This window comes from Cornus florida, unplaced genomic scaffold, assembly GCF_030987335.1.
Source record: "Cornus florida cultivar Cherokee Brave unplaced genomic scaffold, ASM3098733v1 CherokeeBrave_3.0.0_Hap2_Chr04, whole genome shotgun sequence".
Taxonomy (NCBI): domain Eukaryota; kingdom Viridiplantae; phylum Streptophyta; class Magnoliopsida; order Cornales; family Cornaceae; genus Cornus; species Cornus florida.
Window position 1 is genome coordinate 32,898,757 of NW_026775574.1, and position 13,406 is coordinate 32,912,162.

The 13,406-nt window shown below is 37.0% G+C and overlaps 1 protein-coding gene across 3 annotated transcripts in view; it reads left to right on the plus strand.

Moving 5' to 3' along the window:
- Nucleotides 1–12,927, plus strand: part of LOC132303121 (chloride channel protein CLC-c-like) — a 64,234-nt gene extending 51,307 nt beyond the window's left edge. For all 3 annotated transcript variants that reach the window (XM_059800222.1, XM_059800223.1, XM_059800224.1), the window contains 4 exons: nt 8,288–8,550; nt 9,516–9,785; nt 10,700–11,828; nt 12,474–12,927. In XM_059800222.1, the coding sequence (XP_059656205.1) occupies nt 8,288–8,550; nt 9,516–9,785; nt 10,700–11,828; nt 12,474–12,563 (1,752 nt within the window). In that variant the 3' untranslated portion in view covers nt 12,564–12,927. The remainder of the gene's footprint in view (nt 1–8,287; nt 8,551–9,515; nt 9,786–10,699; nt 11,829–12,473) is intronic.
- The last annotated feature ends 479 nt before the right edge of the window (nt 12,928–13,406 follow it).

The following is a 13,406-nucleotide window of genomic DNA, read 5'->3' on the forward strand; positions in this document are numbered from 1 at the left end:
AACACTTTAAGGGACTTACAGTTTGGATGACCAGTTTTGAAATGGAGCAACCATATCAGATTTTCTTTATTACTGACTGAAGTATGGGCTGAGCAATCTCTTTACCAGGATGAAGATAATACAACCCGTCTCTCTCTTCACCATTGCCAATCTTCTTCCCCGAGGTTAGATCCTGAAACAAACAATAAGTAGGGAAAAAGGTCACTGAGCAATTTAGATTGTTTGTGATCTTGCTAATGGATAAAAGATTATAGGTAGAACTAGGGACATGTAGGACAGATGAAAGAGATAGAGTATTGGAAATAGGAATAAAACCTTTTCCATGGATAGGAACAAAGGACCCATCAGCAACCTTAACTTTATCTTTGCCTGAACATGGATTGTATGTTAAGAAATCATAGGAATTACCAGTCATGTGGTCTGAGGCTCCAGAGTCTATAATCCAAGATTTATTGGTGCTACTAAGGAGGGCAGTAGGGGTAGTACCTGATTGGACAAAGTGGCTAGTGGCAACTGAATTAGAATTTGATATACCAGAGAGACTAGCCCGTCCTAGCATCTGTTGTAAAGCCTCAAGTTGTGCTTTAGAGAAGATCTGGTCATTAGAGAGATCCTCTATATTGCTTTCCATAGAATCAGTCACTGCTTGAAAGGCCTTCCTTTGCTGTGGACGATTTCCTTTGTCTCCAATGGAAGGTTTCCCATTCAATCTCCAGCAAGTTTGTCTTGTATGCCTTGGTCTATTACAAAAATCACACCACCTTAAGTCAGTCTCTCCTTTTTTATTTTGATTTTTATACTGCCCAGAATTGAAATGAACTCCTTCAGTTTTGAGATCAGAAACTTAGCAGTTTTAGAGAGAACTGCTTTTCGATCTTCTTCATTACTAACATACGATAAACTTTCCTCCAAAGAGCAAAGAGGCTCTTTTCCTAGAATCCTCCCACTGACTTCATCAAAATCAGAATTGAGTCCAGCAAGAAATTCAAAAACTCGACCCCCCTCTAAAATCTCAGCAAGTTGTTTAGCAACTTTAGCGTCCTTGATCTCAAAGTGTTGGTGAAGGTCTAGCTCTTGCCATAATACCATAAGAGTATTAAAATACTCTGTCACGGAGGAGTTTCCTTGCTTGGTGTTGTGGATTTTTCTTTTCAGTTCAAACTTTCGTGGAGCCCTTCCTTTTTTTGAGTAACTCCGAGTCACACTATCCTATATTTCTTTTGCTGTGGAAAGGAAGAGAAATGGTTTACTAATTCCTGAAGTCATGGAATTAATTAAACCACGTCATGATCTGGGAATTTTCAGCTTCCCAGGAATCATAAGAAGGATCTGATTCTTTGGGTTCTTTAATAGTCCCCCGAAGATACCCCATTTTTCCTCTACTTTTGAAGAATAGCTACACCGATTGAGACCACTCAAGGAAATTTTTTCCATTGAGTTTCTCAGGGGTAATTTGGAGAGTGGGGTTATCAAAGTGGATGACTGGTTTAGTCACCACAGTGGCTGGAACAGGGGTTCTGCCATTAGAACAAATAACTATATAGAAAAAAAATAGCCACGAAGAGGCACAAAAGCTGGGCTAGCAAGAGGTACAGAAAAAAGAGAAAAAATAATATCAGATTCAAAATTCTAGCTCTGATACCATATTAGCGGAATAAGAAGAAGAAGAGATGATGAATAATTTGTATATTCAATTCTTATGGAGGATAGGACCCAGCCTATATTTATACAAGACTCTATAATAAGAAAAAATAAATCTGCCAGCTATACAGAATCAATAATAACTATACAAATCTGAATTAATTCCTAGAGATCTTACCTACCTCAAACTATATATGGAAAATAATTTAAATACAAATACAAACAGCTAATACATGGAAATACAGCTGTAATGCCTAATTAATGAAACAAATTTGCTGTAATCCCAATATACTCCTTTGAAGAAAAATCCAAATTGAATGAATTTGTGGATGAAATTCTGGTTGACATGTCGAAATCAATGAAACTCCATGCTCTCTAGATCAATCACAAAGTTGTATGAATGGTCATCAATCAAATCCCAGCTATATGATGAAGAAAGCATAATGATATCAATAGGGATTTTACAATATCTCTCCTCTACTATTATGTGTGTTCTCTCTCACCCTATTTTCAAGTCCTAGAATGATTAGAAATCAATTAGGCATGTATGGATGTGTTTTGGTTGAGTTCACATCCAATTCTGGGCAAGTTCAACTGGTACAATGAAAGGTATCACCGGTATAATAACATTCTGGACCAAGTTCAACTGGTTCAGGAAAAGCCACAACCAATACAATAGTATTCTGGAAAACTTTCAATGATTGTGCAGAATAACTAACTTAACTTTTCAGGATTTGTTGAGTGGTCAAATGAACTCGAAATTGAGAAAAAAACATCGTTGAAAAGCTTATTGTGTCTATTTTCTGACCATATAAAAATTCTATGGAATGAGAATATATAAAAAAATAAGACAGTTGAAATTTGACTGAATACAATACCCTTTGTGGATATTGTTCCAAGGCTCACTCAAATATTCTTTCAAGGTTTTTAAAACCTAGGTCAAAGGTGGTCCAAACTAAGTCTTTACCAACCTGTTTTCTAAGGTCTCGAAGGCCTCACTTACCTTTTTCTAATGTGATTGAACCTCATGGAGCACACAGTTGAGATATTTTGATGTAACTTCCATCTCAATACTAAAATCCTCATTTTTAACTTTATCTTCTTTGGCGATGACTCGTGATCAACAAGACTCGCATCACAATTTTCGACACACCCTAGTATAAAACTTAACTTTGGAATGGAATTTTCCAACATACAAATATTATTCTTTTATATTGGATATATTGTATCTCTTATTGTTAGCATAGATGATAGCCACGATTTATGGAATGACTTACAATAATAGCAGAGATTTGATTATGCTATAGAATATGCCATAGAATATGCTGTGATTTGATTTAGATTTGATTTAGTTTCCTTTCTTATAATATGAGCATGTGCTCTTTTTATCTATAAATACTAGAGGTGTGAATGAGTGATTCATCTCATTCAAGCCTTTACACAATTCTCTCATTCTTTTTATATTTCTACTTGGTATCAGAGCCAACACCTTTCTATACCTTTCAGCAGCCTTGCTACTTGTGCGACAGCCACCTTAGGCTATTTTTGACACCTTGTGACGTTGCCTACACATGTTTTTCTGTGTTGCTGTTTTGTGATCGAAAACATGTATTTTTAAGTTTTACAATTTCTTTTTTACTCTTCTAGGGTTGGGTAAATTGGGATAGTTGGTCTCCCACACCTAGAAGGGCTTGGGTAAAAAAAAATTGTAATCTACAAAGAGGTTCTGGATATTAAGAAGGAGGTTGTTTGGCTATATGAAAGCAGGCAACACTCCTTAAAAAAACGTATGTTTTTGGATTTTTAGGGAATGGTTTGAGGAGACATTGTTATTGTTTATGGTCTGAGGAGACCCTTTGATTTATTAACAGAATTTGTGGAGTTTTGGAGTTTTTTATTGTTGTGTGACAGATTATGGCAGATTCAGGTCCTCGACTGTTAATTCTCTTGGCTCAAGTTTTGTGGGTGGTGGTGCCATTTTTTCCACCAACTCATTAGAAAATCCAGGACTTCAAATCACCACAGTGAAGTTGGATGGTTCCAGTTCAAACTATTTGATTTGGGCATAGTCTGCTAAGATGTTTATTGGTGGCAAAGGCAAGATTGACTATATTATTGGTTCTAAGAAAGGGCCAGCTGAGTCAGAGAAGGCATATCCACAGTGGTTTGCAGATAACGCTATGGTTATGTCTTGGCTAGTCAATTCGATGCAATCAAACATAGCTGTCGGTTATATGTTTATGAAGATTGCTAAGCAGATTTGGGATTCGGTTCAACGCTTTTATTCTCAAAGGCAGAATAATGCACAGATTTTCCAACTGGGGCGAGATATCACCATGATTTCTCAAGGTGACTTGACAATTTCAAGTTACATCGCCAAGCTTCGTATTATTTGGGAGGAGATGTCATTTAATGATTCCTTCCACTCTTGGAAGGATCCAAATGATGCAGTTTTATATGCAGGGATTGCGGAGAAGAATTGAGTGTTTCAGTTTCTTACCGGGTCGAACGATGAGTTTGAGTATGCTCGTGTTCATTTATTAGGCTTATCTTCATTCCCTACTCTTGAGGATGCATATTCCTATGTGTTGTCAGATGAGAGCCGTCGGACTCATCCATTAGGTGTTGCTTCTGTTGATCATTCTGCTATGGCAGTTCGGATTCCCAACCTTTCAAGAACTGCACCATCCCAGTTAGTTCAGAGCTCTACCACAGGTCCTCCTCTGGGACGATAATGTGGATGGTGTGACCATTGCGGAAAAATTGGTCACATCAAATCTCGTTGTTTTGTTCTACATGGACGCCCACAGCAACATAAACAACAACCTCGATCCTCTGCACAATCTGTTACACAACCAGTCTCGTTGTCAACTCCTGGCAACTCTGCCTTTACATCTTCTGCCACAGTTACCTTGACTCGAGCTGATTTGGACAAGTTCAAACAATTCTTCAACCAAATGGAGGCATCATCTCAGCCAACCTTCACTTATGCCCACTCAGGTACTATTGCGTTTGCACATAGCGTATCTGCATCTTCGACACCATGGATCATTGATTCTGGTGCTTTAGATAATATGACTGATATGTCCCTATTATTCCAATCTTATAGTATCTACTCTGGCCATTGCAAGGTACGCCTTGCGGATGGCTCTCCATCTTCCATTGCTGGGAAGGGTCATATATCAGTTACTCCTTCATTAACTTTGTTAGACACACTTCATGTTCCACAGTTGACTACAAATCTTATTTCTGTTAGTAACGTTACCAAACAATTAAATTGTGGTGTAACGTTCTTTCCCTCTCATTGTATTTTTCAGGATCTGGTGTCGAAACGGACGATTGGCAGTGGGCGTGAAGTGGACGGTCTATACCTGTTGGATGCTCCTTTGTCACCTTAAGCACATTCAGCTTCATTTTCTAATTTTGTTTCATCTAATAAAGCCCAGCTTATGCGTTTGGGTAATTTAATATTTATTCCTTCCTTATTTTTTAACGTGGTAGTATCAAATTTATCCTGTGAGACATGTCATATGGCTAAACATATTCGTTCCAATTATCCTGCTAGTAGTAATAAATCTGCTTTAACACCTTTTGATCTTGTTCATTCAGATGTGTGGGGTCCTTGCCCAGTTACTTTTAGTCTTGGATTTCGATATTTCGTGGTGTTCATTGAGGATCATAGTCGTGTTACATGGCACATCTTATGAAAACCAAAAATGAGGTGTACACCATTTTTAAAAATTTTATGACAATGGTTCAGACTCAATATGGTCGTACCATTAAAAAATTCAGATCTGACTAGGGTACTGAGTACACTTATGGGGAGGTACAGCGGTTATGTACAGAATTTGGGATTGAGCATCAGATGGCTAATGTTAAAACTCCTCAACAGAATGGCCGTTTTGAGAGAAAGAATCGCTACATCCTTGACCTAGTCAGAGCAATGTGCATTGGCATGAATGTTCCCCCAGTCATTTTGGGGAGATGCAGTTCTTACAACTGTTTACATCATGGTTATCAAAATCGCGATTTCGGGTCGTAGAATCGCACGATTCCATGAACTAACATGCCTAAATCGATCCGAATCGCATAGAAATCGTAGCTTGTGCAGAATCGCGGGTAGAATTGTGGGATCGTACGATTCTTTACGATCCCAGCGATTCTGAATCACTCCATATTTGTGGTCTTGTTTTGGGTAGAAGAAGCCTTAGATTGATTACAGACTTTACGGTTCTTCTCTTTCGCGATCGACAAAGCAACTCCAATGAAGAGATAAGTTGCTTGAGGAAAAAAAAAGGAGGAAAAAAAGAGTTGCTAGGGTTTTAGGTGAAGAAGAAGAAGAAGCAGAGGAGGAGGAGAGAGAGGGAACAAGGTCGAAACTAAGAGAGCTTACCTGAGAAAGGCGAGAGGAGTTGTCGCTGATCTTTGCGTGTCGGCTGATTTCGTAGACTTGTACCATAGATAGACAAAAGATGTATACTTGACCTTAAATCTATAAACTTACCATATTACCCTTCTTGATATATTAAAGGCACTATGTTATATATATATTTTGTGCTTTGGCTTATTCTCTATTTATTTTAAGGATAATTTTTGTTTACAAAGCTAGTTTGAGTTGTATTTTTATTAGTTTGGTAGAATCTTATGATTCACAATCCGATTCTACGATTCTGATTCTACGAAGTCCAAAACGATTCCACGTAGAATATCTGTTTTAACAACCTTGGTTTACATCATTCGTAGGACTCCTTCTAGGGTTCTTAACTTTGCAGCCCCACTCTCAATCTTACATCCCAATTCATCTCTTTTTTTTGATTCCTCCGCGAGTTTTCGGGTGTGTGTGCTTTGTTCAGCAGTTGGGGCAGACTCGTACAAAGCGGTTATTCTCACTCTCAAAAAGGTTATAGGTGTTACCATCCTCCCAGTTGTCAGCAGTTTATATCCATGGATGTTTCTTTCTTTGAGCATACACCATACTATAGTGGTTCAGTTGGTTCTCAAAGTGAATGGTTCCCATTGAATCTCATTTGATGAGATTTAATGGGTGAACTCCTCTACTCTTGTGAAAAGTCTTAAAACATGTTAGTTTTGTATTACCTTTTTTAAGGAATGGGATTCCCATACAAATTTAGCATATGTTATTATTAATTAGATAAATAATGTAAAGACAAAAAGACAAAAACAAAAATAAATACCAACGGGCTAGTGGCCTAGTGGTATCAGCCTCTTACTTCCCAAAGGGAGGTCTGGGTTCAAGTCTTAGAAGAGGCATGTGTGTGTGAGTACCAACTAAGAAAAAAAAAATAATTTAATTCATGTTAAAGTGGATAAAATAAGTAAAAATTATTTTTTGTACATATAAAAAAATAAAATCTTATTATGACTTAACCCTCCAAATTTGTAACTTAAAAAAAAAAAAAAAAAAAAAAAAAAAAAATTATTGTGTTTTGTCATACTTGTGCCCCATTTTCATATTATCTTTTTTTATCTGTTAGAAATCAGTCGAGTCATGGTGTACCGCCCAAGTCCTGAGATCATGATTGATTATAATGAGCAAAAAGTACATTAGCGAGGCTGTTGGGATATGAAAAGTCCAAATGGTAGCTCTACAAATGCAACGGTGGACAGACAGTTGCTAATTTTTTATATGAGAACATTATGTAGTTGAATCGATAAAATTTAAGAAAAATAAAAAGGAAAAAGTTTTTTTTTAGTCTGAAATTCGTGATGCCAACATAAATATACATATACATGTCTGTGTGCGTGTGCAATCATGAGGCCATGTTCTTGTGCATATGTAAGTTGGCATTGATGCTATTAAAGGTTATCATTTCCATACAATGCATTTGCATATCAAATATTTTATTCTAATAAATAATTAATTTAATTGACAATATACAAACTAGAAGCATGAGCACAGCATGTATGCATGGGACTTTTTCCTTGAATGGTTGAACCTTTGTCTCAATGTGTATGCATCACATGCATCTTGTGTAATGTCTCTGCCATTGAACCTGTGAAAATGCTGAGCCTTGGGAAAATGAGGCCAAGTCGTTTTATTTAGGAGCTAAAAAGAATATGGCTTCAATACTAGAATTAGGGTTTACAGTAAATTTTCCTTAGCTTCATCAAGTAGAAGTTCCTATGCTGTTTGACACTACTGATTCTTGTTCCTAAGTCCATATTTCCATTTAAATGTTTTTCTCCCTTTTTTCTTTGCTTTTTATTTAGGTGATGTCCTCTTTTATATTTCGATCCTTCACTTCATATTGGCCTTGATTAAATATATTGAAAACTGTAAGTTTTAGAGAGGTCCAAGATGCTGATTTGGTGAGGAATCTATAGTTCAGATAGTTTTCCGAAAAGATTGTTCCACATCTCATTTGATGAAATTCAATGAATGAACTCCTCTACTCTTGTGAAAAGTCTTAAAACATGAAAGTTCATCAAATGTTGTGAATAGGTTTATAACAGTATACCTACCAAAAAATATAAATAAAAAATTTCTAATAGTATATATATTGTGAATCTTGTCTGGATTTCAAAAATCTTACAATCTTGCCAGAGTTCTCTCTCTCTCTTCCCTTCATCATTTCCAGGATAATTCATGAGTTCTTTTTTATGTTTACAATTATCAAATTGGCAGATTTTTGGTTCCATTCTTGGTGTTTCTGCTGGATTTGTGGTGGGTAAAGAGGGACCTATGGTACACACGGGTGCCTGTATAGCCTCTTTACTTGGGCAAGGTGGTTCTCGCAAGTATCATTTGACCTGGACATGGCTAAAATACTTCAAAAATGATAGGGACCGGCGAGACTTGATCACTTGTGGTGCTGCTGCTGGTGTAGCTGCTGCTTTCCGGGCACCAGTGGGTGGCGTCCTCTTTGCACTCGAAGAAGCAGCTTCATGGTACCTTTAATCTCTCCCTCTCGCATACACCTTTCCCTGTTTTTCATGGTGTTTCTGGAAGCGTGGTAAATTTGGATGCATAGACAGGCATCTGATTCCTTCTGATTTGCAAAATTTGTTGCGCTATGAGGTAAATCATGCCTTCCCATGGTGACAACAGTGCAGTTGTTTACATTTAATTACTTGAAAGAACAGGGGAAATTTCCAATGGCAAACATGAGCAAATTTCAGTTAAAAGTAATTGAGTGATCTGGTAACCAACTTGATCAGATTGGTACAGTATTTGTTCTATTATAATTTGGTTTCCTGTTATTAAATTTAAAATATGAAGAGAAATGACAGCATTGTTGAATCACTATCTATTTTGTAGACCTTATGTTGTAATTTTATTTTATATTTTTCTTAAAAAATTAAGTCTTTCAAAAATATGATAAATATGAGTACAGAATGAATTTTGTCCTCTGCTAATTTGCAACTAAAGTAACAAACAGGTAACAAAAATAATAATATGAAATTTCTAATAGCAGAAATGTAATTGTAAAATAAACATATAGATAAAACAAATTAAGATAAACTAAATAGCTAGCAGTATAAGTAGAATTGAATGAGATAGATAAATAAAAGAATCAAATAAAATAAATTAGAGAAACGAACAGGTTGAAGAGCGCATGTGCATGTGACCCAAAGTGCTTAAACACGGGTCACTCAATCAAGCTCAATACAACAAATAGTTTATATAGCCTTTAAACTTCCCATAAAAAATTAATGTGGGCTAAAGGTTTCTGAAAACATTTTATATTTGAACATCTTATTTTTGAGGCACTGTATTTATTAAGTGAGGAATGTTGCTTTTCGTACCTTTCCATGTTGAAGCTTAGGATCTTTCATGATATTAGTCAATATATGTATATCAAGCTTAGCAGCTAACTTCTTTTATTTTATGTTTTTCCTTGGCCGCTGTCCAGGTGGAGGAGTGCTCTTCTTTGGAGAACCTTTTTCACAACAGCTGTTGTTGCTATAGTTTTAAGAGCTTTTATAGAATATTGTTGGACGGGAAAATGTGGGTTATTTGGACAAGGAGGTCTGATTATGTATGATGTTAGTTCAGCAGAGGTATCATATAGTATCCCGGATATACTAGCAGTACTACTCCTTGGAGTTATTGGAGGTATTTTTGGAAGCCTGTATAATTATCTTGTGGACAAGGTCCTTCGCACTTATAGTATCATAAACGAGTATGTCCTCATTCTTTATTACAATTATTAACATTTTTAAATTGGCAAACATCAAAACACTGCACTGATAAAACATTTACTAACATGCCTGCACCATGCATTTATGCTCAATCGTCATCGCTCATCATCACTGGCGTGTTTATCACTTTGTTTTTGAATAAAGCACAAGCTATATGGGCAGGCACGGAATTAATTGAAGCCAGCTGCCCCCACTCAATTATTTTGATATATATTAATTTTATTCTAAAGTAGCCCCCTCTCAAAATTCTTTTTTACTATTATTATTATTTTGTTTGTTTGTTTGTGACTAGGTAAGAGTGTACTCACACACTTCCACCCTTTCCAAACTGGAACACTGAACCTTTTTTTTTTTGAGAGGTGGAGAAGATACCTGATTCCTATCAAGTCAATTTTTGGTGTTAAAATTGAGCTCTCTCTCCACCTTCTTGCCCAACTTGAAGAAGTCTCTCCCATCGGCCTCTATATTTGACTCATTCTCTCATGAAGAGCGGGAGTAATAAAACCCTCCTTTAATCGATTTCTTAACTTTAAACTGATTCACAAGAAACCTAATCCTTTTTTTTTCTGAAGTAATCTTGTCCTTTTCAACAAACTAATACAAAAAATAAAAAATAGTTAGGAAAGTGAGTAGATTTTTGCTAATTCCAATAGGTTGGTAGTTTTGTGAATTGGTTGTTCAAAAGCATTTCGTCCCCACTAGTGTAAATTCTTGTCTATGTCACTGTATATGTGCCCCCTGAATGGTAGTGGTATTGATCATTTTCTTTATCCAAATCACAGAGTGATGAAGGCATCTATGATGATGTTGATTTTCAAATACGTCAAATCTACTAAATGTACATTGTTCTCTGTTATTAAATTCTACTAAACCACTGGTTTTCTTCTTGCTGCAGAAGAGGTGCTGTTTACAAAATTTTACTTGTTGTCACCGTCGCCTTCGTGACATCATGTTGTGCCTTTGGCCTGCCATGGTTTGCAAAGTGCATCGCTTGCCCTCGTAATTTGACGGTAACCTGCCCCTCTGTTGATGGATCTGGCAACTTTAAAAGCTTCCAATGCGAATCAGGCTATTACAATGACCTTGCCTCCCTCTTCCTAAATACTAATGATGATGCTATACGCAACTTATTCAGTACCAGCACCGAGAATGAATTTCGTATTTCCACTCTTATCATCTTCTTTTTTGCTGTCTACTGTCTTGGTGTTATCACTTATGGAATTGCTATCCCCTCTGGGCTCTTCATCCCAGTTATATTAGCTGGAGCTTCCTATGGTCGTCTTGTTGGGAGGCTCTTTGTATCAATCTCTAAACTTGACATGGGTCTCTTTGCCCTCCTAGGAGCTGCCTCTTTTCTTGGTGGCACCATGAGAATGACAGTTTCCCTTTGTGTTATACTTCTTGAGCTCACCAATGACCTATTATTGCTTCCCCTTGTGATGCTGGTTCTCCTTATCTCGAAAACCATTGCTGATTGTTTCAATAAAGGTGTCTATGATCAAATAGTTAAATTGAAGGGATTGCCCTATTTGGAGGCCCATGTAGAACCTTACATGAAGCATTTGTTTGCACGTGATGTTGTTACTGGTCCATTGATGACCTTTTCCGGTGTTGAAAAGGTGGAAACCATAATACATGCCTTGAGGACTACAGGGCATAATGGATTCCCTGTTATTGACGAGCCACCTTTCTCAGATGCACCAGAATTGTGTGGGCTCGTTTTGAGGTCTCACATACTTGTTTTGCTCAACAAAAAGAACTTCTCAAGGGATAGGGTGCTTACTGGGGAAGAAAACTTGAAGAGGTTTTTCGCATTTGATTTTGCTAAAGCTGGATCAGGAAAGGGGCTCAAATTGGAGGATTTGGATATTGATGAAGACGAGATGGAGATGTATGTTGATCTACATCCAATTACTAATGCATCACCATACACAGTGGTTGAGACAATGTCACTGGCTAAAGCTGCAATTCTATTTCGCCAACTTGGTCTCAGGCATATGTGCGTCGTACCAAAGACTCAAGGGGTATGATCCTCTCTCTCCCCCTATATCTATCTTTCTATATCACACATATATGGATGCATGAGTGCTGGGGGCTCACATGCATATATTGTGGAATCAGGTTCCCTTTGATTGGGTTGGGTAAGTGAAAAAGGTCTCCTTTGGTTCTAGTCAGCTAGGTGGTTATACATTGACATGCAATTGAATCAATTGACAGCATATTCTTTTTTTACTTTGGTTTTGCTTCTTGTCTCACTTTCGAAGGACTGACTTCAATTTCCATCCACTGGTCGTTCCTTGTATCTTCTCCCTCAAGGAAATATAGAAAGTTTCATAAATGACCTTGTATCTGACCATTCCTTATTTTATCTTCCTTCACCTTTATAGGTAATTTGCACACATTCAATTCTCTCTCTCTCTCTCTCTCTCTCTCACACACACACACACACACACACACACACACACACACACACACGATTGCCCACTAGGGTACTTGAACCCTCAACCTTCTGTTTGGAAAGAGGAGATACTATTTGAGCTTGAGACTAAGTGGTTTCATCTTGTTTTTCTTCCCCAAGGAAATCATATAAAAACTCCATTTATCCTTTAAATTCCTTCAAGTTCATCTGCAATTTAATAATTATGCAAACTTTTTGACTCTCATTGCAGAGGCATCCAATCGTTGGAATTTTGACGCGACATGACTTCATGCCGGAGCATGTATTGGGGCTCTACCCCCGAATCAAAAGTCTCAAGTAAGGATGATGAGCCATGCTGAATGTTTTGGTGTTTTATGTCACATTGTTTGATTTGTGGGTGATTTAGGCGGCATTTGTAACATTCAAGTCAATTCAACCGTAATGAGCGCAACACGAATAAGAAGGAAGTTCTTGAGACTCTAGAAGCCATCCCGTATACTTCATACTCATCAACAGTTCAAATCGCATGACGAATACAATTGTCCAAATGTAAATTCACGTAAAATGAACAGAATAGTTTCATTTTTGAGTGTTTGAACACTCGAGTACTTGATCATTTTGTTCTTTGTGTGCCATTTTAATAAAACTCAGTGTTTGATCATTTTGTTCTCTGTGTGCCATTTTAATAAAACTCTGTTTGAACACTCGAGTGTTTGAACACTGGAGTACTTGATCATTTTGTTCTTTGTGTGCCATTTTAATAAAACTCAGTTATTTAAATGATTAGTTTTGTGACATCAAGATTAATCTGTATATTTTTTTGTCAATCATGTTACGTTAGGAGAACCGTGTTCAGGGCCTCCCAAATTCCCAATGGTTGTCAACTTGTAAAGCCAAAACATGTAAATATTTTTTGTATGTATTCGATTTTGATTTTGACGTCACCGAATCAGAGTTTCAACTAATTTTTTTTCATTTCTAATTTCACGGTGAATTATTATTATTTTTTCATTTTTAATTTCAATTTGAAAGCACCGACGAGTGTTTCCAAATTTTCGTCCGTATATTTCTTGCAATCGGTTCAGCTTTTGAATTTCTCTTTACATGATACACTCTCTTCGCCAATCAAAACCACAGCATTTGTGCCAATACAAACACACTACTACCTCCCCTGCGATATGCG